Source organism: Sarcophilus harrisii, chromosome 2 (assembly GCF_902635505.1).
Source record: "Sarcophilus harrisii chromosome 2, mSarHar1.11, whole genome shotgun sequence".
NCBI lineage: Eukaryota > Metazoa > Chordata > Mammalia > Dasyuromorphia > Dasyuridae > Sarcophilus > Sarcophilus harrisii.
Genome location: NC_045427.1, coordinates 35,364,038 through 35,390,844, shown reverse-complemented (window position 1 = coordinate 35,390,844; position 26,807 = coordinate 35,364,038). Strand labels below are relative to the sequence as shown.

General features: G+C 40.0%; 1 protein-coding gene across 1 annotated transcript; it reads left to right on the top strand.

Annotated features, from left to right (window-relative positions):
* The first annotated feature begins 10,148 nt into the window (after positions 1 to 10,148).
* IL36RN (interleukin 36 receptor antagonist) lies at positions 10,149 to 24,324 on the top strand. The gene is given in 5 exon segments (XM_031949219.1): positions 10,149 to 10,199; positions 11,763 to 11,825; positions 21,272 to 21,404; positions 23,640 to 23,767; positions 24,061 to 24,324. Coding segments are annotated over 5 exon segments (639 nt in total).
* Positions 24,325 to 26,807: the final 2,483 nt, after the last annotated feature.

The window sequence follows — 26,807 nt, the reverse complement described above, 5'->3', positions numbered from 1 at the left end:
CATCTTAAGGGTATAGGTAAAGATGGGATGGATAAAGAAATGGGACCTTTCCTGTAAAAATTTACATGAACTGATGCTGAGTGTTAGAACCAAGAAAAACTTGTACACAGCAACAAGATTATGTGATGATCAACTGTGATGGACTTAAATCTTTTCAACAATGAGGTGATTCAGGTCAATTCCAATAGACTTGTGATGGAGAGAGCCATCTGCATCCAGAGAGAGAACTACAGGAACTGAATCTGGATCACAACATGGTATTTTCACATTTTTTGGTTGTTGCTATTGCTTGCTTGCTTGTTTTTTATCTGATTTTTCTTGTGCAGCATGATAAATATGGAAATATGTTTAGAAGAATTGCCCAAGTTTTAACCTATATGGGATTGTTTGCTGTCTAGGGGAAGGGGGGAGAGGGAGAAAAATTTGAAACACAAGGCTTTGCAAGGGTGAATGTTGTAAACTATCTTTGCACGTATTTTAAAAATAAAAAGATATATATATATATATATATATGTACATATATATATGAAATGGGACCTTTTATATTTAAGGTATATGGAAACTTTTGAAGAGGTCCCTAATGGAGAAGCTGCAATAAGAACTTTATATTTAAATATTTCCCTTGATTTCTGTTTATTTGTATAAAGATGCAATATCAACTGAAACTCAGCTAGGATTTTATTTCATTTCATAAACATTTAGGTACCTACTTTGGGCCAATTCAATTCAAAGAATATTCATTAAGTCTTAGAAGAGTTTTAAGTTACTAAAGCTTGTATAGATTATGTACAAATTTATACAGAATATATGCAAAATGAATGCTTGGGGAAAGATTGCCCAGGGATATCCAAAGAAGGGCCAAAGACTGAGATGACAGTGATCATCTACCTTTCTCAATCACTCTCATTCCCCACCCCAGCTATCCAACCCAACTATGTGGCTTATGCTGAGAGCATGGATTTGCCCTGTTCCCACACCAGGGATGCTGCAGTTCCAGAACTTGCAAATGATGCATTCAAGTACAAACTGCCCAGCCCAACCCAGCCCCACTGACCTTTGGGCGTCACCCAGTATGAAATGGTGGAGTCAGGAAATCATCTCAAATCCCAAATGCTTCCTAACTGTGGGAGTTGGTCATTATATAACCTGTTCCAGACCAAGTTTCTTCATTTGTAAAATGAGAAGCCTGGAGCAGCAGGTCCCTGAGACTCTTTTTAGTTCCATGATTTCCTGATTTCATAATTGAGCTGTCCGAATTGAGCATCAAGAATTCTAGTGACCTGGGCAAATTTAATGGAAAGTGAGGGGAGCAGGTGGGGGAGTGAAGGAGGAGAGAAGAGGTGATTACTGTGGATCTAGTTGTACTAGGAGGGAAGGCAACTCCTGGAACCAGACCTTATCTCTGTGGGAGCTGAGGTGGCAGAGGCAGGCCCAGGAGAGGGACACCACAGTGATAGATCCTATCCTTGAAACAATTAAATGGAAACAAGGGGAGGGGAAGAGAAAGGAACAAGTATTTTAAAGCTAAGCATTTTGCTAAGTACTTTACAGATATTATCTCTTTGATCCTCTTAACACCCCTGTGAGATAAGGGGCTATTTTATATATTTATTTATTTAGAAATACATTTCTATGTAGATTATGTCTGTACATTAAATATATTAATAATATATATTATAATAAATAAATTAATAAAAATAATAAATATATTAAACATATAAAATATATTCGTGTATGTGTTTATATAATTTGTGTATTAATTTTTAAATAATATAATATATTATTACAAATACACATATATTTATAAATGGATTTATAAAATATTACCTTACATATTATATGTTATATTTTATATTATACATATTATATTTTATTATGTATTTATATTGTATATATTGTATTATATATAATTATACATAATATAGAACATGTAATTATTTATATATATATACATATATGTTTTATACATACATATATATATATATATATAAAACATTATATATTATATGTATATATATTTCACAATGGAGGAAACCGCCAGATAGGGGTGAGATTTCTTTCCCAGGGCCACACAGCTAGCAAATATTTAAGGCTGAATTTGAACTTAATTCTTCTAATTCCAGCTGCAACAGTTTACCATTGTCCGACTTAGCCTTAGCTGCCATAGGAAAACATGTTTTTAAAACAAGAAGAAAAAAGAGCCCCTGTGGGCTCTGAGATGTACTACTGGACCAGCAATGTCTGCAGTAAAGAAGTGTGTCAACCCTGGCTCCCTAGGATCCCACAATTCTGGACCAGATCTTCTAGACTTAGTTCTTCTTTTGAAGGAGGAGCAGAGATAGATCTGCATTTTATGATCTGTTTCTTCCTCCTCCACAGAGGAATACATTTCTGAGAAGAACTAAATTTCCTGGCTTCTCTGAAAGTCACACCCTACTCTTAAAAAACTAACCTCAGACATAACCAGCTCAGCTCTGGAGTTTGTGGGATCAAGAGAAACAAGAGAAACTTGTTTGTTGCTGATGTAAAAAACAGGCTCTAAGAGGTCCTGTCCTCAGTGACTCAGTTTCCAGAAGTGTCAATTTTTTTACGGAGCCTGGCATTTCTATCATGGGCAACTGAGTATTTCTCATCATGCTCCACACCACCCTCTTCTCTTCTCCCATCCCATTTTATAGATAGGGTAGTTATTTTGAGACCAACGTAACCCTTCCCCACTTTAAATCCCCATTACAAAATGATGAAGAAGGGATCATCCTGCTTCTGTCCAAAGAACTGCAGTGAGAGAGCATCCACTAATATCAATAGCTAATATGCATATAGTCCAATAACATCTGCAAAATGCTTTGCAGATGTTATCTCATTTTCCCTCACAACAGTACTAGAAGGTAAGTGCTATGATTATTCCTGTTTTATCTCTGTTATACAATTGCGGAAACTGAGGCAGACAGAGATTAAGTGATTTAGGATAACATAGCTAGTAAATGTCTAAAGTGGGACTTAAATCTGGGTCTTCCAAATCAGATCTTGGAGTCTAATTCTTGTTCCATCCATCTGGCATTTTCCAAAGCAGTCCATTCCAAGATAACTTGAATTGTTATGAAGTTTTCCCATACATCAAGGTTCAGTTTGCCTCTTTGTAATTCTTACTTGTCATTACTAGGTCTTTCCTATAGGGTCAATAGAACAAATGAATGCTTCATCCCAAGGATAGCTACTGTACCCCCTTTGGGTCTTCCCTTCTCCAAGCTAAACATTCCCAGTTAGTCCAATTGATCATTATATGACATCAAAGTCCATCTCATTTCTGCCCTAGTGCCCTCCCTTTGGACTCTCTCTAGCCTTGCAATGTTCTTCCTGAACTGTCCAGCAGTGGACACACAACTGCAGATGCAATTTCACTAGAGAATATTACAGAAGAATGGTGGACTCCCCCCCAATTCTGGAAATTATGGCTCTCTTAATTCAAGATTACATCTGGATTTTTTTTGGTCTGAATTATCATACTGATCATACATTCATTCATTAATATATACATGCAAAAGTGCTCATTCAATAAGCATTTATCAACTACATACTATACCCCTATATTGTTCTAAGCATGTGGAGATAAATAAAAGTGAAATATTCCCCATCTTTATGGAGGTATATTCTATGTACAAATTATTGATTCAATCATTTCAGTGAAGTCTGACTCTTTTTGATCTCATTTGGGGTTCTTAGCAAAGATACTGGAGTGCTTTGCCATTTTTTTTCCAGCTCATTTTGCAAATGAGGAAACTGAGGCAAATAGGTTGAAGTGATTTATACAGGGTCACAGTTAGTAAATGTCTAAGGTCATATTTTAATAAGCAAATACAAAGATATATTGTTTGCAGATAAGCAAAGACAACATATGTATGTATATATGTGAATATGTGTGTCTATATATTATATATGTGCATATATCTATATCTATCTTTCTAAATCAAATAAGTCCACACAAGAACTATTGGGGGGGTTTTGTTATTTTTTTGTTCTGAATATCAATTTTTAATTATGCAAGAAAAATATCCATACTCTTTGCTTAACCAATTAGACATATACACCAGGAAAGTCAAAGACAGTAAAAAAAAAAAAAAAGATCCAATATATATTGTTGATTCATAACAGCCCTCTTTGTGGCATCAAAGAACTGGAAAATAAAGGATTGTCCATCCTTTGGGGTAGATGGAAAAACTATGATTTATGAATACAAGAAATATTGTGTAGTAAGAAATGACAGGGGCAGCTAGTTAGTGTAGTGGACCAACTGGTGGACTTCAGGGTCCAGCCCTAAAGTCAAGAGAACCTCAAATCCAGCATCATACACTTACCACTTCCTAGCTGTGTGACCCTGGGCAAGTCAAACCCCAATTGCCTCAGAAAAAAAAAAAGAAGAAGAAAAGAAGAAAAGAAGAAGAAGAAGAAGAAGAAGAAGAAGAAGAAGAAGAAGAAGAAGAAGAAGAAGAAGAAGAAGAAGAAGAAGAAGAAGAAGAAGAAGAAGAAGAAAGAAATGACAAATATGAGGAATTCTGAGAAATATAAGAGGATACAAATTGCAGTAAACAGAATCAAGAGAATAATATACCCTGCAATGGGCCAGAAATGTACTTGAAACAAGGATTCTTACAAGGTGTTAACTCAGTGGAATCAGTAATACAATGGTTATCTAGTTTTTGCATATGAGTTCTCTAGTTCAGTATGATTGATTTAATCTTACCACAAATAGTGGTTCCCTAGTGATATAATGATTGGTTTATACTCTGTATACTGTAATGATGTAAACTGGGACATCTCAGCCAGAGATAGACTCAGAGACAGACTTGGGGAAGGCAGAGGACCAGAGACTGGAGATCAAGCTCTCAGACACAGAGAGACATTCCATCTTCATCAGCCTGGTTAATGGTGACTGGCTTGTCCTCCTGCTTCCCCAGCTGAGACCAAAGCCCATCTGAAGGGCCTCCATAGAGCTAGCCAAGCCCCAGGCAAGGAGACAGATTGTGAAGGAGACAATAAAGAATTTGGACTTTATCCCTGGCTATTCTTGCGGTGATTACCCAGCTGAAACGAAGGCTGGTCCCAAGACCTCCAGAAAGCTAACCAGGACATTACAATACACAATGATTACTACAATGAAAAGAGAAAGGCCATTCAAAGGTCCCACTCCAACTCAGAAACAAGTAGTCCATATGAACATTAGAAGTGGAAACATCTCTACATCTGTATATCTTATATTTCTTTTGAGCTACTGGAATTTTGCTTTGCTTACAGAGCCCAGCGCCTTTTTCATATGGGCGGGCTATGTTGGGTTGTCTTACCCAAGACCCTCGATTCCAAACTTCTTTAGAAGGACCTTGAAAGTGTCCTTGTATAGCTTCTGCCAACCTCCGGGTGAGTATCTAACTTGCGTGAGTTCTCTGTAAAATAGCTTTTGAGGCAAACACACAATCAACATTTGAACAATGTGGCAAGCCCCTTGGAGTTGTGCTCTCTGCAGAAGAATTTGAATGTTTGGCAGTTCAGCTTGAGTAAGGACTTCAGTGTCCAGTACCTTTTCTTCCCAGGAGAGCTTCAGAATCTTCCTGGAACAATTCCAATGGAAGTGATTGAGCTTTCTGGCATGACGCTGGTAAAGTGTCCATATTTCACAGGATATAACAATGAATTCAGTATAATGGCTCTGTAGACCTTCTATCAGAGGTCTACAACAACAACAACAACAAATTATAACCAATTTGGTTATCAAATACCTCTTCTCCCTCACACTTTTTTCCAGAACTTCCCAAACACTGAGCTAGCTCTGGCAATGTGTGCATTAACTTCTTCATCTATGTATACATCTCAGGAAGATACACTGCTAAGTGAACCTATCCACAGCATTCAAAGTTGCTCCTAAACATCTTAGCTAAGCATATTACATGAATGTATTAGAACATTCCGTGCTGTAATAAATGGTGAATATTCAGAAGTCAGAGAGATAAGAGAATGCTTATGTGAACTGATACAAAATGAAGTAAGTAGGGCCAAAAAACTCAAAAGCAACAACCCCAAAATTATATATATATATATTATATCCCTAAAACTACATATATATATAGCCAACAGTGATGTAAATGGAAAAAATAACCAATATGAAATAATCAGAAAATGGATATTGCAAAATTACAAAGACCAAGCTTGATCCCAAAGAAGAGATATGAGAAGATACTTTGCTCCACTTATTTTTTTTGCAGAGGTAAATGGGATCTATGAGTAAAACATAGCATTGATTGTTAAATTTTTTTCAGCGTATTGATTGGCTTTACTGATTTTTCTTCTTTCTTTTAAATTAAATATATATATATATATATATATATATATATATCATGTTTATATACTTTAACATATTTAACATGTATTTATCTACCTGCCATCTGGGGGAGAGAGTGGGAGGAAGGAGGGGAAAAATTGGAACAAAAGGTTTTGCAATTTTCAATGCTGAAAAATTACCCATGCATATATCCTGTAAATAAAAAGCTATAATAATTTTTAAAACATCATGTTTATGTAGGATGACTCTCTGAGAGAAAGGAGGGCAGCAGATACAGAATGAAAAGTAGATACAGAATAAAATTTTTTTTAAAAAATTTAGTTTAAAAAACATAAGAGTATGAGCTCTTCTGACTTTGTGTTACATGGAGAAAGACCCCTTCAGTGGCTGGTCATCATTGATGGAGCGGTGGATAAGGAGAAGATGATTTGCATGATACAAATTGATTATTGTTTTGGGTTGTGCAAAGTTTTAATGCTCTTATGAGAAAGAGGCTGCTGAGTGATAGAACCCCAGCAGGTGGTAGTAGAGAGCAGCAGATGGAGCTAAGGTGCCTGAGGACCAGCAGATGGTAGCAGAGAGCAGTTCTGTACAGGTGAGCTACAGGACCCTGGGAGAAATATCACAGATGGCAGAGATGTCCGCTTAGTAGGGATGATGTAACTCCCTACAGAGAGTAGCATGTTATCCTTAGAGAATAATGGGGTAAATACAGCAGGCGTGGTATCCTGGACCTCTTTGGTGGACTAGTGAAACCTGTGGAACCCTCCTCAAGATGATGCTTTAGATACATCAAATCCACAGCATTACAAAGGAAACAAAATATATTGAAATAATTATTAAAGTATGTTAAAAAAAATTCCCAGAATCCAGATTAAGAGCCCCTGCTCTAGAGCACCAGAAATGTGAGTTATCATAGTTATTTCTGCAATCTGGCCACATATCTGTGGACCTTTCCTGTATGTTTTCTGGTCACTGGTGTTCTCTGTATGTGTGTGCCCTCCCCAACTAAAGGTCGGCGCTAGAGTGTACTACATGTATATAAGGGGAATCATCATATATCATGTACTTTGCCTTGACTGATCAAATGTCTTTTGGTTTGAAGCCATGGGATCTCTGGAAAAGGACCTCCTGAGCTAAGAAGTTGGGCAAAAGCTTACCAACAGAGTATCTCAAACCTGGGATAGACTCCTTTTTTATTGAAGTTTTTCATTTTCAAAACATACACAAGAATAATTTTTCACCATTGAGCCTTGCAAAACATTGTTTTCTAGTTCCCCTCCCCTTTCCCCTACCTCTTCCCCTAGATGGCAAGTAATCCAATATGTGTTAAACATGGTAAAAAATATTTGTTAAATCCAATATAGGCATAGATATTGATATAATTATCTTGTTGCATAAAAAAAAATCAGATCAAAAAAGAAAAAAAATGAGAAAAAATAAAATTCAAGCAAATAATAACAAAAGAAGTGAAAATGCTATGGTGTGATCCATACTCAGTTCCCATAGACCTCTCTTTGGGTATAGATAGTGAATAGAGTCCATGTATGAAGGAAAACTCAAACTTTTCTTTTTTTTCTTTTCTTTTTTTTTTTTTTCCTGAGGCAATTGGGGTTAAGTGACTTGCCCAGGGTCACACAGCCAGGAAGTTTGAGTGTCTGAGGCAAGATTTGAATTCAGGTCCTCTTGACTCCAGGTCTGGTGCTCTATCCACTGCACCACCTAGCTGTCCTGAAACAGGATTGTTTTTACATAAAACTACCTCTATTTTACATACCATACATATTGTCAATTATGTATGGCTGACTCTCTTGACAAAGATACTGGAGTAGTTTGCTACTTCCTTCTGCAATCTATAATATTAGATCAGTATAATTAAAAAAGCAAAAGAAAACACTCTGGACTTGGTGATAGAAGGTTTATATTCTCACCATTACCATTCAGTTGTGTAATCTTGGGCAACTCTCTTAACTTAACTTTACTAAAACTGTTTCCTCCCTTGTGAAATGGGGATAATAATTAGATTACAATTGTTAGAATTGTTAGAATAAAGTAAAACGATTGTCTATAAAAGGGCTTTGGAAGTGGCAAAGTGCAACTTGGTGAAAATGGGTCTGTGGTTATCCTCAGTAAAATACAGGATGATTTGGGAATCATTTAGAAAAGTGTAGCAAAGCAATTAGCTTTTCTGTAAATTTTTGTTGAAAAACAGAGGGGTAATATACTCAAATTGCTTCCTTCCTTTTCAAATATTGCTAAAAAACTTCTTTTCTTCTTCTATTTCTGACTCTTGAGTGTTCTTATCAGCCTTCTTTCCCTTCTTCTATAACTCTCTCCTCTAATGGATGAGCTTTTTCCTGAAAACTCCATTTATTTTTTTAAATAACTTTTTATTGACAGAACCCATGCCAGGGTAATTTTTTATAACATTATACCTTGCACTCACTTCTGTTCCAATTTTTCCCCTCCCTCCCTCCACCCCCTTCCCCAGATGGCAAGCAGTCCTATACATGTTAAATAGGTTACAGTATATCTTAGATACAACATATGTGTGCAGAACTGAACAGTTCTCTTGTTGCTCAGGGAGAATTGGATTCAGAAGGTAAAAATAATCCCGGAAGAAAAACAAAAATGCAAACAGTTTACTTTCATTTCCCAGTGTTCTTTCTTTGGGTGTAGCTGCTTCTGTCCATCGTTGATCATTTGAAACTGAGTTAGATCTCTTTGTGGAAGAAATCCACTTCCATCAGAATACATCCTCATATAGTATCATTGTTGAAGTATATAATGATCTCCTGGTTCTGCTCATTTTGATGTAAGAAAGATTCCAATCTTTGATTCCCAACCCCCCCAGCTAATGTAAATTACCCTTTGACTCACAAATCCTGATCCCTTTGAATTCCAATAGAAGATCGGGACCTGTCCCAGATCTGAGCCAACCCCATATCACCTGGATCTGAGCCAACTTTGGGGCTACACCCCAAATCCCCTTGAGCTAAGTCTCCGACTTAAAAGGGCCACACTGGGAACCCCTCTTTGCAGAGATTCTAAACATGGCAGCCATGTGAGGACCCTCTGTCCACTGGACCCTCTGTCCAGTGCCCTCCTTATCTGTACCTTCAACTATCTCCTACTTCTAAACTCAGTAATAAACCTCTTTTATCAATCTAGCTCTCCGGGCCAATAAATGCTTTTATTGGGAATTCCGTGCCGCTACTAAACCTCATATACCGCCGTATCCTTGAGCCGAATCCGAGGGGGTTGCAGGGGAATTCTGTTTGACTCTCTGTATCCCAAACCCGCCACTAGACCTTAACTAAACCCTAATTTCATTTAGGTACCCCAAATCTAGACCTCAACATGTGGTCTACACCTCAACATTTGGTTCCTGACCTCAACAATTTCACTTAGCATCAGTTCATGTAAGTCTCTCCAAGTCTCTCTGTATTCATCCTGCTGGTCATTTCTTACAGAACAATAATATTCCATAACATTCGTATACCACAATTTACTCAACCATTCTCCAATTGATAAAGGTCTCTCCATTTTAGACATCATTAGAATATCAGTAACCTTTGAAGGACCTCCCTCCATTATGTCATCCTAGGTGCCTTTGAGATGCGAGTCCTATCCAGTCAATTGATTTACTCTCCAATAAATAATCAAATTGTTCTCAAATCTCTATCCTGCCTCAGTTTCTCTGGCATTACAACAAAGTGAAATGAGCAGAACCAGGAAAACAATTTATATGATAATAACAATGTGGTAAAGACATTTTGAATGATATAAGAATTCTTATCAATGTAGTTGACCAACCATGATTCCAAAGCACGATGATGAAGCATACTACTCACCTCCTGACATAGATGTAAAGAACTCAAAGGATGAACCATACGTTATCTTGGATATGATGAATGCAGCTATTTAATTTGTTTGACTATGCAAATTTGTTACAAGGGCCTTGTTTTTCTTTTTCCAATGTTGAGGAGAGGGGAATGGGAGAAAGAAAAAAATGATTTTTGTTAATTGAAAAAAGTAAATTTTTAAAATTAATAACATTAATTTTTATTTCTTGAAGGCTTTGCTGGCAGTAGGCTTGGAGCAAGACAATAGCTTGGAAGTTGCTGAATCCTACTCACTCATTTTACATATGAGAAAACTGAAATAAACAAAAATTAAGTGATTTACCCAGTGTCACCGAAGTCTCTGTGGAAGGATTTGAAGCTTTAGTCTCCTTTCCTCTAAGATCAGGGTTTTGTCTACTGCTGCTTCTTTATCTAGCTGAGTGGCTTTTAAGTACAACCCAAAGGGCAAATCCTGTATCTCTTGTCTGAAAATCAGATTAGTTAAGCTAAGGGACTGTCACAGGTGATTTTTTTCTTCTTTGGCCATGACAGAAGGGCTATCATCCATGTTGATGGAATGAGGATCCATTCCCACAAAATGAATTAGACAATAAATTATCAAAAGGGACATGGAGCAAAGTACAGTATAAAATAGATTCTAGTGGCCTCAGAAAGCTAAGGGGACAGAGAGAGGTCAAGTCCACTCTCCCTCCACACACACACACACACACACACACACACGCCTCCTCCCCAGCTCCCTAAGGAAGCTTGCCTAAAGAGGTTAAAATTCCAAAATGACTGGGTTGGAAAGCACCCTGGACAGATCCCAAGCTACACTGAGACATTTGGATCAAAAGAACAAAAATTCTAGCTGTGGAGTCTCGTCAAAGGAGTAGATCTCCTTGGTCACAGGATCTGAAATTTAGATAGGGAAGTGACCTCTGATTTCATCTAGTCCAGTCCCTTCATTTTTCAGCTGAGAACACTGATTTTCAGGGGGTCAAGTGATTGGATTAAAATCATGCAAATGATAAACCCTTTTTTCCGGTGCCAAAAGCTTCCTTGTCCTCAGCTGTTCTCCATAGGCAAGTAGATTTCCCTAACCTACCACTAGCACTCATTAGGTATTCTAGAGAAATTGGAAAGTCCTTAGGAAATTATTTGGAATATTCATGATGCTTTAGTGACGTTTTCCAACTGAGGACTTTCCTCTGCAAGGGAAGGGCTGGGTCAATGATTTTCCTCCTCCCCTTGTTTCTTAAATAGCATGAGTGGATCTCTCTGGGAGTTAATAGAGAATTAACTCGGGGCAGAAAGCAGAAAAGGTATTGTCAGGTCAGACTTGGGTGTTTTGTAGCTTTACTTTCTAATGACTTGCTGCTTTCTGGGTGGTTTGGGAAATGTTCCAAATTGTTATTCTCCACGTTTCCTTGGTCTGGGAACATGGTTTCTTTTTTCTTCTTATAGGGAGAAAAGTGGGAAAAGTCCCTGGTGGGAATCTCAACCTTCTGTTTAGCCTCAGGAACCTGCCTCTTCTCCCTTTTCATGACAAGTTAAATTCCATCCACCCCATTTTTTTTCTCTAGAAAGCAGAAGATCCTCCAAACTGGGGAGCTCAAGATGGGTCTAAACAAGCCTTTGTGTTTCAGGTGAGTCTTTGAATCAACTGTTCTAGTATTGTATGATCAAGGCAAAGACAAGTTTTAGATAAGAGATGTCCCACCCCCATTGCATCTCTACTGCCAAGACATTTTTCAAAATTGGTGGAGCTCAAATGAAAGGGCTTCTAGAGTTTCTCTGAAGACTCTTGACATAATGCAAGCTTCCAAACAATATGTGACAGTAATTGCAAACAAAACTTCATGGCCTGTTGCTACTGCTTCTTAAAATGTATTATCCTGGAATACTCATGCCTCATTGGCAATTAAGACTTTTATAGCTGTCTGCATATGGTCTCTCTGATTTGAGAGCTGGGACTGTGTATTTTGCTTTTTTGTATCACCAGTTTCTAGCAGTCACATCACATGCTTCTGTGCTAATTGACTGACTTCATATTTCTGATATTGGCCCATTTAGAGCATCACAGGATTCTAGATCTAGAGCTGGAAGGGATCTCTGGAGTCATTTAGTCTAATCTTTCATTTTACATATGAAGAAACTGAAACTTTCCTCACTGCTCTGTGAACTTGTATGGCATGTGCCAGGAAGGCTCCTGGATTCAGAGTTGTAATGCGGGAAGCAACTCTAGCCATCATCAAGTTCAGCTCCCCTATTTTATTAATGAGGAAATGGAATCTCAAAAAACTTTCCCAAGATCACAGATGCAGTAAGTGGGATTTGAATCCAGGTTCTAAACTCTAAATCTTATACCTTTTCCACTGGGCCATGATGCCAATGTGGAAGGGAGAGAGGAAGGCAAAGAGGAAGAAAGGTAGAAAGGAAGGAAGGAAGGAAGAGAAAGAAGGATTAGATGGAAGGGAAGGAAAGGGGAAAAGGAAGAATTAGAAGGAGGGAGATAGGACTGGAGAGAAGGAAAGTAATGTGGGAAAGATTCCTTTCTAGATTCCCACCCCCTCCTAGAACCACTACAGCTCAAGGAGCCCAGGGGCTATAGAATATGCATACTGTCTAGAGTTGAGAGAGGAGCTATTGAAATGGAGAACACACCCACTCCTACCACACTTCCCTTCGCTACCTTGCCCTCAGTGTTGGTGGCTCTCTAGGAGGGGGGTGGGAATCTAGAAAGGAATCTTTCCCATCTCAAAAGGAGGAAATAAGAGAGGGGGAAGAAGGAAGGGAGGGAGGAGAAAAGGAAGGAAGAAGGAAAGAAGGGAGAACAGAAAGAGGGAAGGAAAGAAACAGGCAATCATTTATTTAATGCCTACTGTGTATCAGGAACTGTGTTAAGTACTTTACAAATATCTCATGATTTTCACAATAATCCTGGAAGGTAAGTGATATTATAAACCTCATTTTACATTTGGGAAAACTTAAAACAGACAGAGATGGGGTTTTTGTTGTTTTTAAGTAACTTATCTAGGGTATACAGCTGATAATTGTCTGAGGTCACATTTGAACTCAAGACTGTCACTTCAGGATCAAAGTTTTATCCTCTTCTTCCCCTACTTGGGGCAAGAAACAAAAGACCAAGGAGTCTTTGTCCTTAACCAAGACAAACCCTCTGTGTGTCTTAATTTCATAGAATTCTAGAAAGCTTCTAGGTTTCATCTAGTGTAACCATTTCCTTTTTTATTCTTAAAAATATAGATAATTTTTGTTTCAGTGCGACAGAGACAGTCTAGCAAACATCTAAATAATGCCCCCCAAAGAAAAACACTGAACTTATAAAAATTTTAAATGAATTCTATAACTATTTAACTCTGACAGGATCAATTTCTTAATTTTAAAAAGAAGGAAACAGACCCAGAGTGTTGAGGTCTAGATTTGGGATACCTAAATGAAATTAGGGTTTAGTCAAGGTCTAGTGGCGGGTTTGGGATACAGGGAGTCTACCAGAGTTCCCCTGCAACCCCCTTGGATTTGGTTCAAGGATAGGGCTGTAGTAGCGGCGTGGAATTCCCAATAAAAGCATTTATTGGCCCGGAGAGCTAGATTAATAAAAGAGGTATATTACTGAGTTTAGAAGTAGGAGATAGATGAAGGTAGAGATAAGGAGGGCACTGGATAGAGGGTCCAGTGGACAGAGGGTCCTCACATGGCGACCATGTTTGGAATCTCTGCAAAGAGGGGTTCCCAGTGTGGTCCTTTTAAGTCGGAGACTTAGCTCAAGGGGCTTTGGGGTGTAGCCCCAAAGTTGGCTCAGATCCGGGTGGGGCTGGGACAGGTCTGGACCTTCTATTTGAATTCAAAGGGACCGGGATTTGTGAGTCAAAGGGTAATTTACATTAGCTAGGGGGGGTTGGGAATCAAAGATTGGAATCTTTCCCACATCATTCCCCGCTCAAGCAGTTGGAACTTAAATTCATTTAAGGAAAAGACATGGGGCAAAGTCAGTTATTGAGACAGAATTGAAGATTTTCTCCTTCCAGGATTTTCCAAGTTCAGGGGTCCCCTCTTCATCCCCCCCTCAAGCAGTCACCTCTAAAGGCATGTGGGAAAAGGGGCACTGATCTCTTAACTGCTTTGAGCTGGCAAGGGTCGTAGAGATTTGGGGTTCATGCCAGGAGGTAAGGCGTGAGGTGTGGGATTTGGGGATGACAGCAGGGCATCTAAGGGATGTTTGTCCCGGTCAGTTGTTCCCAGTCAGTTGTCCCATGTTTTCCAGGCTGAAGGGCAGTTGCGAGTCCAAAAATTGAAGCCCAGATCGCGGGAGCAGGTTAAAACCGAGGTGTCAGACAGGGTGGAGATGCAGCAGGAAATGCATCAGGTCCCTTCTGTGGGCTGCCTGTAAGAATGCTGATGGCTCATCTAACAAGGAGAAGTAGGAGAAAATGCTGGGAGCAAAAGATTATTTGTCTATACTAAAGTGTTAAGTTTAGCCCTTTCACTCCTAATTTCCAGGAAAGCTAATTTCTCCTGGGGTTGGTATTAAAGGGTGTGGACTAAGAAGTCAAGGTAGGCAAGAGGCCTATACATCTAGTCAAGATAAGAATGCAATTTAAGCTCTTAGAAATCTTTTAACTGTGCTGCCTTTCTTTAAAAAGAGTTGGTTCCTTAATAAGCAAAGACCTTGAGCCTTCCCCCACTTTCCCCACTCTTATGGGGGAGGGGTAGAAGGGGTCAGAGGGAGTGTAATCTCAGCACTGCCAACCCAGTTTACCGGCCCCTGAGGTGTTGGGATTGTCCTGGGATAAAAGGGGAAACAGGGCCAGACCCCAATTCCCTACCAGGGAGCAGGACGCCGAAGACCAATTCAGCCCCTGTGGTGTGACGCAGTTTCTCCAGTGTTCCTCCTGCTCGAACTCAGGACAGAGACTGGGGTCTCCTTGGACAGTTTCCGGGACACCTACAGGCCTAAATCTGGTAGAGATTTGTATTAAAAGGCGCTTCTGCCTTCTTCTGAGTGGTTTTTGAGGAGGCAGAAGTTGCCCTGAGAAGAAAAGAGCTGAGAGTCTCAGGTTGGAGGTAAAGGGAAACCAACAAACAGGTTTTAGCAGCAGAGTGGAAGAAACATCGAGTTTTGGACCCCGAAAAAGTTGAGGTGGTGGGTGGGTCCTAGGTTTCATTAGGTTCAGTTTTTCAGTTTTAAAAGAGACAAGTGTGCTGGGTGTGTTTTGGCTCGCCGCTTTTGCCTGGGGGCACAAGTGTTAATCAGTCCCAGGATTAGAAAGAAAAAAGCACCTTAAAGGATGGACTTGTCCGGAGAGAAATTGGAATTCAGCTAATCTATTCAGAATTCAGGTGTTGAGATTAAGGCATTTTTCTCAAGCCCAGTGCATTGACACAGCTTAAAATCTCCAGGGATGGAGGAGGGAAGCCAATTCATTGCAAAATCCAAAGACTTTCCCATTCTATAACGTAACCTTCATAGACGTCTCTAGAAGGTGTCACAAAGGGCCTCCTAGAAGGCCATTTGCCAAAGAAAAACCAGGATTTCGTCCCTACGACGTCTCGTAGGAGACTAATTTCCTCAAGACTCCCGGAGTCTCACAGCAAGCTCAAATTAGCTCAAGACTTTGAGCCGCCCCCCGTTATAGAAGGGTGATGTGGTGGGCTTGCCTCAGTGGAAAACTCTTCAGAGGGCCACCATCATTATGGGCAAGGTAGCGGAGAAGTGTGCTGGGAGTGGGTGTGGTGTAGTAGGAGTGGGTGTGATCTCCATTTCAATAGCTCCTCATTTAACTCTAGACAGTATGCATATTCTATAGCCCCTGGCTGCCTGAGCTGTAGTGTCTCAAGGAATGGGGGAGGGAAAACAGGAAACAAGTCTAGAGAGCTTGAGAAAAGCACCGACAGGAAAGACGGACTTCTTTCCTAAAGGCGTTCACCGAATTCTTAAATAGCTTCAGTTTCTCCCATTAACTCATTTCTTGCTGCAGTCAAGGAATGAGGGGAGAAAAGAAAAAAAAGCCATCTTCAAAAGAATTTAATTTGCCTCGACCTGGAATTTTATTCCCCAGCCATCATTCCAAAGGTCTTTCTTGGAGCGGCCACCTGGCCAGGGTTGGAGCCCAGAAAAGAATCTTTTAATTGTTGGCAGGGACATCGAACGCCAATCCAGAAAATAGAACAGTGTGCTAAGAGCAAAAGGTCTTAGGACTGAGAAAATTAGGAGCAAAAGAGTTCCCACCTGTAGGGTTAGGTAGGAAAGTGAGAGAGACAGACCTAGCCTGGTTTACCTAGGTTATCTTTCCACAAGCAGCTGAGAAAAGGTTTTAAGTAGTGCCCTGAAGCTAAGAAAAAAACCTGAGAGCAGTTTAAAATCCACTGTCTTTGTAGACAGCCTTTGTAAACAGCCTCCTGAGCATGCAAAAGCATAATTCTGAGGCTTCTACAATTAAAAGGCTGTGCCAGCAGGGGGCATCGCTCTAACACAGGATGACCAAATCAGGGAAACTGAGTCCCATTTTAAAATTTATGGGAAGAGCATGCTTCCTGAGGGCTGGAAGCTGCGGCTTTAAGAGCCAGGTAGTTCAGATTGCCAGCAAAGTTCCGTTTTAAAAGTTTAAAACCTTGCCGGATATTTGAGGAAATTAAGATTGAGTCCCCAATCTCCCCACTGTGTACAGTACCTCAAGAAGGGGACAGGATAGGAGTATTTAAATGACAGGTTGCCAAGCCACATGGGAGAGGTCTGAAACAGGCCTTGAGTTCTACACTCCCCACTCCATGGAAGAGGGGGAGGAAAGGCCAGAGTGAGGGTTGGGGAGAAAGAGATGCCATCTTACTCAGCGCAGTGCGTCCCGAATGGCGAGGGCTCCTCTGGCGACTCCGCTCAGGAACTTTAGGGCGGGGCAGCTCATCTAAGCCCCCAAATCTTGCTGGGAGAGCAAGACCGGAAGGAGAGACCGCTCACCCTGTCTGTCCAGGGAGTAGCAGCCGTGGTCAGAGACATTCTCTAAACCCACCCCAAGTCAGGGACCTTTCTCCTTGTGGCTGGAGCCTGACCATTAGAAACTCCATTGCATTTAACAGTGGAGTGGGAGAAGGGCTCAAACACGGATCCTCTTACCTTTCTCTGGTTATCTCCCCAGCACAGATCAAAGAGAGCACTGGCCTGGGACCCCCGAGAAGGGTGGGGTCCCCAGAACGGCCATGTGTCTCCTTGGTCTGGAGGGAGGGTGTTAAAGAGATGCTGTGTCTTGGAGTCCTTACCTGAGAACAGGGCTTTCTAGTGATGAAAAAAAATTAGAAATGCATTGAGATGCAAAGGAAGGGCCTTTGTCTCTCGAAAGGATTTAGACAGAGGGAGTTTCCTCAAGTAAAGAATCTGCTCCAGGAAAGATTTTAGAGGCAGGGGAATGTCTAGATTGAGAACAGGAAAAAAACTTTTAGTTTTCCAAATCCTTGCAGCCTCTCTCCTATCTCTTAGAGACAGAGAGCCAACAAAAGAAGCCTTTTGTCAAACTGCAGCAATTCCTCAAGAATTGTGCCAGAGCTTAGAGCTCCCACCGGATGACCCAAGCCGGACCCAAGGGCATTGGGCGTCCACTGCAAGATTAGGAAAGAAAAGTCTTTTACCTTGTCCAGAGTTCCAGATTGCTTGGTCAGAATCACCTGAAATTCAAATAGGTTGAGACAGAATGCAGATATTCTCCCCACTACTTTAGAGAGAGAGAGATGAAAGAAAGAACGCAGATTCTTCCCAGAACAATATTGCCTGAACAGCTCAAAACCAAGATTGGTTCTGAGTGCCCCAAAAAGGTTGGGGTTCGGTTTGGTTGCCAAATTATCTAGCTTCCAGTGTTCGTTTCATCAGGGAACCAAATGTTGAGGTCAGGAACCAAATGGTGAGGTGTAGACCACATGTTGAGGTCTAGATTTGGGGTACCTAAATGAAATTAGGGTTAGTTAAAGTCTAGTGGTGGGTTTGGGGTACAGGGAGTCTAACAGAGTTCCCCTGCAACCCCCTTGGATTCGGTGCGGTAGTAGCAGCGCGGAATTCCCAATAAAAGCATTTATTGGCCCGGAGAGCTAGATTAATAAAAGAGGTTTATTACTGAGTTTAGAAGTAGGAGATAGGTGAAGGTAGAGATAAGGAGGGCACTGGACAGAGGGTCCAGTGGTAAGAGGATCCTCACATGGCAACCATGTTTGGAATCTCTGCAAAGAGTGGTTCCCAGTGTGGTCCTTTTAAGTCGGAGACTTAGCTTGAGGGGCTTTGGGGTGTAGCCCCAAAGTTGGCTCAGATCCGGGTGGGGCTGGGACAGGTCCGGACTTTCTATTGGAATTCAAAGGGACCAGGATTTGTGAGTCAAAGGGTAATTTACATTAGCTAGGGGGGGGTTGGGAATCAAAGATTGGAATCTTTCCCGCATCAAGAGGAGTTAATCAGCTGTCCCAAAGCCACACAGCTAATTTGTGGCAAAGTCAGGTATTGGAATTGGAGTCTTCAGTCTACAGGGCCAGGTCCCTCTTTGCTTTCCTTCTTCTCAGCTGTCAAGTGGAGATAATTGTCTCATCTCTAACATGGTTATGCTCTTTATTAAGATAGGATCTTGTCTAATTTGATCTGAGCCTCCTCTCTCTTCCCCCCTCCTACTTTGCACAGTCCATTACACATAATGGGCTCTTAAACATTTGCTAAATTCTGTGGACATCACATGAGGTAGTAGGTGGGAGAGTGCTTTGAAATCCCAAATACATGGAATTGTTATTAGAGATACAGAGTAGTAATGACAAAAATGAGGAAGAGCAAGGGGAAAAAAACTTAACTGGAGAAAAACTTTAAAGAAGATTTGGTCCAACCCCATCATTTTATAGATAGAGAAATTGAAACCCACACATCTAAGAAATGGCAGAGCAGGATCCGAAGGTCAAAGTCCCTGACACCTGGGTCATTCCAATATACCTCCCCCAGAGCTGATTCTGATTAATGAGGTAAAACAGAAGAAGGAAGGAAAATGGAGTTTGGTGTCTAGTCAGGGACTTTGAGATGAGCTCATTAGGTTGTACATAAGAAGAGCTGGGGAGAAATGTCTCATTGGTGAAGTGAACACACAGATGGAAGTTGGGGGAAAAAGGCAGAGGAACTTAGGAGGGACAAAATTAAGGAAGAAAAATTAATGGGACTTGATGTGGGTGTAGTCCCCTTAAGAATTGCTTGTATCTTTCTTTCTGATTCCCAAACCCTCCTAGTGGATGTAATTATCAATCCAGGATCTTTTGATTCACAAATCCTGGTCCCTTTGAATTCCAATAGAAGATCTGTACCTGTCCCAGCCCCACCCGGATCTGAGCCAACTTGGAACTACACTCACAGGCCTCTCCAGTTAAATCTTCCATTATAAAAGGGCCAAACTGGGACACCCTCTTTCTTGGCAGAGGTTCCAAACATGCTAGGTGTAAGGCTGGCATGCCAGGACCCTCTGTCCCCTGGAACTGTGTCCGGTGTCCTTCTTATCTCTACCTTTACCAATTTCTTTAACTATACTTTAATCTTACTTCCAAACCCCATAATAAACCTCTTTTATTAATCTAGCTTTTCAGACCAATAAATGCTTGTATTGGGGACTTGCGCCACCACTAGACCTCATTTAACTCTGTATCCTTGTGCCGAATCCAAAGGGGTTGCAGGAGAGCTCTGTTTGACTCCCTGTACCGGGGAGTACTACTGCCACGAGACCTCAATTAAACCCTAATTTCATTTAAGTACCCCATATCTAGACCTCATCAGAACTAATCCTGGGGAAAGTAAAGAATCGTGAATTTTAGAGCTCAAAGGATTTTAGAGATGCTTTTAGTACAAGAGTCCTTAACTTTTGGGAATAATGTGTGGTCTTCAGACTCCTTTTCAGGATAATGTTTTAATTTACTTAATATTTTGTTTCCCAATTACACATAAAATGATTTTTTAAGATTCATTTTCAAAATTTTTGAGTTCCAGATTCTCTTTCTTCCTATCTGCTTCCCTCACTGAGACAAACAAGTTGATATAGATTATACATGTGCAGTCATATAAAACATATTTTCAAATTAGCCATGTTGGGAAAGAAAAAACAGATCCCCTCCCCCCCCCCAAAAAAAAAGCCAAGAAATTTATATATACATATATGCTTTGATTTGTATTCAGACTCCATCAGTTCTTTCTCTGGAAACAGCATTTTTTCATAAGTTCTTCAGAGTTGTTTGGGATCATTGTATTGCTAAGAATAGCTAAGTCATTCACAATTGATCATCATGCATTATTGTGTACTCTGTTTTCTTGTTTCTACTCATTTTCCATTGCATCGTGCATTTATGCATCATAGAGCATACTATGTATCATTTCTTAAAACACACTATTATTCCATTACAATCATGTAGCACAATTTGTTCAGCCATTCCCAATTGATGGATATCTCTCAATTTCCATCACAAAAAACTGCTATAAATATTGTTGTATATATAGGTCAATTTCCTTTTTTGTTTCTTTTTGGAATACAGACGTAGTAGTAGTGTTGCCGAGCCAAAGGATAAGTTTTATGGTCTCTTGGGCATAGATCCAAATTGCTCTTCAGATTGGTTGGATCAGTTCACAATTGAACCAAAAGTACTTTAGTGCCCCAGTTTTCCCATATCCCCTCCAACATTTTTCATTTTCCTTTTTTCTGACATAATTCAGCTAAGTATGAGGTAATTCTCAGAGTTGTTTTGATTTGCATCTCTCTCTCTACTCAGTGATTTAGAGCATTTTTCAGATGATCACAGGTAGCTTTGATTACTTTGTCTGAAAACTGCCTGTTGATATTCTTTGACCATTCATCAGTTGAAGAATACATAAAGAAAAAGGAAGAAAATTCCATTGAAATAAACATTTTTTAAAGACAGGTTCACTTTCCGATTCCTCTTTCTCTTCCGGTAGTCATATACAGAAGGAAACTGAGACTCCGAGCCTTTCTCCAGATTACAAAGAGAGCAAGCCACAGAACTGACTTCTGACCTGGGTCCTCTCATTTGGGACCCAAGACTGTTTTTGTTCACTGTACTATGGAAGGACTTGTTGCCATCTTCACCAAACTTAAACAAACTCTTGTGTTTCAGAATGAAAGATACTGCAAGGAAGAGCATTTATGTGCAGAATGATCAGTTATTTGCCTGAAGACTGCAAGCAGAAACACTTATTCATGGTTAGTCACAAAATCAGTCTCAGTTTTGTCAGACTTTCTCCATATTCTCTTTGGAGCACACAAATGTCAACCATGCAGATTAGTATTGGTTCACAGGTCCAGGCTCTAAAAGTATTACTTATATTTAAATTAGAATCTTAAGAATTGGGAGACACGTTGGCTCCAGACTTCATGAAGTTATTGATCATGAAAGTACAAATCACAACAAGGAACTAGATTTCAACAGGTCCCCAAATATTCTTATACACTGTGGCTATGACATTAGAAGGGCTGGGAACATTTTTTCACACAGAAAGGCATTTTACTTTATTAGGTTTTGTCCTGGTGGAGCGTTCTGTTTTCCTAGTGTTAGAAACGAGCTGACTCCATGACAAAGGTAACAAAGAAATTTTATTGAGAGATCAAGTCCAGGAATTGGACTTGGATGTTTTCAGCCAGAAGCGAGCTCCACCCCTTTAATGGGAAGAGGGAGCACTAGGTACAAAAGCTTTATGTTGTTAGTTCATTGCACTTCCTTCCCCACAAAGAATGGATTGGTCAGTTCCCCTTATGTTACCTCACTTCTTATATGCTACTCCTAAACATGTTTCCTCTCTCTCATACATCCCATGTTCTGTTAATGAGGTTCTAATTCTATTCAGGATGTGTCAGCTCATATGTATGAGGATTATTAAGCAAGCACAATTTTTAAAAAAGCCATTTCCCGGTCCTTGAACCTGGTCAGTTTAAACCAGTTTCTAGTCTAGACATCTGTATCAAAAGTTTGGACTCAAGTAAGTCTCTTGTTTGCTCATTGGTCAGAGATAATTATTATCTTATGTTATCTTGAGGCTTCTTTTCTTTCTGTGGAAACTTAGCTTTTCACTATTTCTCATTGTCCGCTCAAGGTTTCTAAGGAATTGAATTTTAACTGTTCTGTGGAAACTTAAGTTTAGTTTGTCTCTCTCACACTGGGAAAAGAGATTGGTAGTGAGGTCTTTGCTTCTCCACTAGCTAATATGAATCAGCCCTTTAGGACTATAGTGGGGCATATTCCTGCCCTATGCAGGCACTGGTCTCCCAATGTCTCGGAGTACAAGCAGTCATGTCCTCCGGAAAGAGAGAATATAGCTGACCAAGGTAAGTACATTTTTGCCTTGAGAAGAGGGCAGAGTTTTATTTTCTGTGTCTCTCTGACCTCTTGTATCATTTGCTCATCCAGATATCTGGTGTATTCCTGGCCACTCGGGTAACTCGGGGCTTCATGGGAAGCAACAAGGATTCCTTTCTTCTCCCCTTTTGAAACTTACCCATTATGTCTCATTCTCTCTTATCAAGCTGTCAGGCAAGAAAGTTATGTGGATAAATAATCCCTTCAGGGATGATAATGTTTTTGTCCTTTAATGTATTTGTATTTTCATAGTGTCCAGACATCATGACAGGCTAATGTATGTGTGTGTGGGTGGGTGGGTGGGGGGTGTTAGGAGAGATATTAAGGAAAAAGAGAACTTTCTTGTGGGGCTTTCTTAGGGGGCATAGTATCCTTTCACTGATATTGAAGAGATGGGACACCATAGTGTGTCTTCAACATGGAACCAGAGGATTAAAGACTCCCAGATCTAGATATCTAGTCCAATCCACTCCTTTTCTAGCAAAGAAGTTAGGTGACTTGCTCAAAATCATGTTGGTTGTATGTGTCATAGCTGAAATTTGAAATCAGATCATACGATTCCAAGATCAACACTCTGACAAAGACCAAAAATTAGCCAAAGAATGAATAAGTGGGTGGTACTCAAAAAAAGGAAATGTCCTTTAGTACATTATTCTTCCTTGATGGAAGGGTGTTCTACTTCCTTGATTCAAATGACTCCAACCAGCACTTTTTTTTTGTCCTCTTCAGCCAGATTAAATGAGGTCTCCTTCCATGGACAGTTAGTGAGGGGATAGTCGATCATTCCAATTGGGCAGCTTCTCCCCTTCTCCCTGTGTTGCAGATAGGCACTCAGGTGTCCTGATCCCCTGCCTCTGGCCCGGGTCACCCATAGGTTAAGAAAATTAGAAGGAGGGCAGCTAGGTGGCATAGTGGATAGAGCACCAGCCTTGAAGTCAGGAGGACCTGAATTCAAATCTGGTCTCAGGCACTTATTACTTCCTAGCTGTGTGACCTTAGGCAAGTCACTTAACCTCAATTGCCTCAGCAAAAAAGAAAGTTGGAAGAGAAGGTTCTTCTTTTCTCCATCTGGTCCCTTTTTCTAGATGACGAGATCAGCATGGTCCCCAGTTGGAATCTGGATGCCAAACAGTTCCCAATTATCCTGGGCATTAAGAGAGGATACCTGTGTCTCTCAGTTGGGATTGATCAGCAGCCTTTTCTTCAGATAGAGGTAAGTTGTGATCTGCATTGCCTCGGGAATGCCTGACTCTTATAACGTAGCACTGGATCAGGACCCAGGACAGCAGCAGTCCATTGTGATTTGCCCCTCATTTAACAAAGGGTGAGTGTTGGGGGAGGAGGTAGGGAAGGGAGGGGAGGAAAGCCCCTTCTATGGCAATTTCTAGATGTCTTTGAAGTTTACTTCCCCCAGGGAATCCTTCAGTGATCCCTTCAATCCTCAGGTAGGTCAGTAGGTACAGAAGATAAAGTCTATGTCCCCTGCCTTCCCCTCTCTACCCTAAGGAAAAGAACATCATGGATCTTTATCACAGCAAAGAGGAATCCAAGAACTTCACCTTCTATATGCGAAACCCTGGAGTCATTTTTAAACTAGAGTCAGCCATGTACCCAGGCTGGTTCATCTGCAGCAGTCTTGAGGATAACAAGCCCATCACCCTCACCAACCATCCTGAGGAAGTAGAATCGGTCATCACTGACTTATATTTCCAGCCATGCTACAAGGTTAGGCTTCCCCTAGCAGCCCATTGGAGAGATGGTTCTGTCTAGCCTCTGGCTCTCAGCTTCTTTTTTCTTTGGATCATAGAATTTGAGAGGCAATAAAGAACCTCAGCAGCTATCACTGAACCTAAAAATCAGAAAACCTGAATTCAAATCTCACCTGAGACATTCATAAGCTATGTGACCTAGGGCAAGTCATTTAACCTCTATTTGCCTCAGTTTCCTCATCTGTAAAATGGGGGTGATAATAACACCTACCTTCCAGGGTTGTTATGAGGATAAAAGAGATAATATTTGTAAAGCATTTTGCAAATCTTAAAGAATTATATAAATACAAGCTGCTATTATTGTTGTTGTATTGTTATTCTTAAATATGAATGAAAAGAATCCCTAATATAACATCTGACAAGTCATCATCCATCTATTCTTGAAGATCTCCTAGCAGGGGGAACCCACCACTTTCAAGTCAGTCCCTTCTACTTTTTATTATTATTATTATTATTCCACTTTTATTATCATGAATTATTAGGAAATCCACCCATCCCCCCAAAAAACCCTCTCAACTCCACCTAAATTTACCTCTTGGATCTCTGACCCAAGTGATGAAAGAGACAAACTGAGGTTTCATCCACTCTTCCTTCTTCATGAAGGGTAAGCACATGGTGATCATCCATTTTTCCAATATTGACCAGGCAGTGGCAATTCCTCCAACTTATCCCCTGAAAGATGGGTTCCCTGTGGTCTTTCACTTCCCAAACCATTTTTAATATGCAGGAAGTCGGGGGTTTCTTGAGCATTACTGTGTCAGATCAAATTTATTAGGAGGGTGCTAGCTTAATCAACAACTATAGCTGTGAATAGCTATCCTGCCCCTAGACCACATAATATTCTTCACAAATTGGTTCTTAAAGACCAGATGCCCACATAATATACAGCATATAGCATTTGGGAACTTAAATGCTCCCCATGTGTTGACACCACCAGTTTTCTAGGTTAGCTTGAAAAATTCATGACATCACAAATTAACAGACAGAATGGAATGTATAGGCTATGTGATCAAACTCCTGTTTATTGATGAAGAAACTGAGGTTCAGAGAAATTAAATGGTGGTTAATGGCCACATAGTGTCAAAGGCAAGATCTGGACAAAGATCTTTCTGACTCCAACTACAGCATTCTGTCTAGGATGACATGAAACTCTGTGTTCTCTCCCTGTAAAGCACGTTTTATCTTTGGGTGCTCACCCAAAGAACACATTGGGCAACTAGGTGACCTCTCATAATGCATAGAGCAATGGACTTAGAATTAGGAAGACTTATTTTCATAAGTTTAAATCTAGCTGCAGATATTTACTAGCTGTGAGATTCTAGGCAAGTCACTTAACTCTGCCTTAATTTCCTCATTTGTAAAATTGCAAACTACTCCAGAATCTTTTCCAAGAAAACCTCAAATGGCATCACACAGAATCTGACATACTGAAAAATGACTGAATGTCAACAAAAAAGAACACAGTATTTCACTAATGATACAGAACTAGAGCTAGCTCAAAAGAGAAAAGAAGTTTCCAGACAGATTCTTAGAGAAGAGCCATATTAAACCAAAGTAGACCATAGTGAAACTTGGGTTTCTGACCAAAATCTTGAATGTTTCTTCCTCCAGAATCTTCTAGTTTACTTTAAACTCTTTATATTATTTATTCACAGTCACTGACTTTGATTACTCACATGATCATTTCTAAAACTATTCCTCCATGTGAATTACTCCTCTTTCTCTGGGTCCTAATTTCCTTATCTATTAAATATGAGGATGAAATAGATTATCTTTGAAATCCCTCCCAGCTCTCTCATTTTGTTTCTATAGTTCCTACACAATTAATTTAATTGTACAGTTAAATAACATGTTTGATTGTTCTTTTAAAGTTATCTGAAGACATAGTTTGTTTTTATTATTAAAACTTTATTTTCAAAACATATATAGATGATTTCTAACGTGAACATGAAGGGTTCTAACATGAACCCTTGCAAAACTTTGTGTTCCAATTTTTCCCTTTCTTTCCCTCATCCCTTTCCTTAGATGGCATGTAATCCAACATATGTTAAACATGATAAAAAATATATGTTAAATCCAACATGGGCATACATATTTATACAATTATCTTGCTGCGCAAGAAAAATCAGGTCAAAAAGTTAAAAAAATGAGAAAGAAAATAAAATTCAAGCAAACCACAACAAAAAGAGTGAAAATGCTATGTTGTGATCCACCCTCTCTTCATCACAAGATCATTAGAACTGTCCTGAATCATCTCATTGTTGGAAAGAACATCCATCAGAATTGATCATCACATAATCTTGTTGCTATGTACAATGATCCCTTGGTTCTGCTCATTTCACTCAGCATCAGTTCATGTAAGTCTCTCCAGGCCTCTCTGTATTCATCCTGCTGATCGTTTCTTATAGAACAGTCATATTTCATAACATTCATATACCATAACTTATTCAGTCATTCTCCAATTGATGGGCTCAGTTTCTAGTT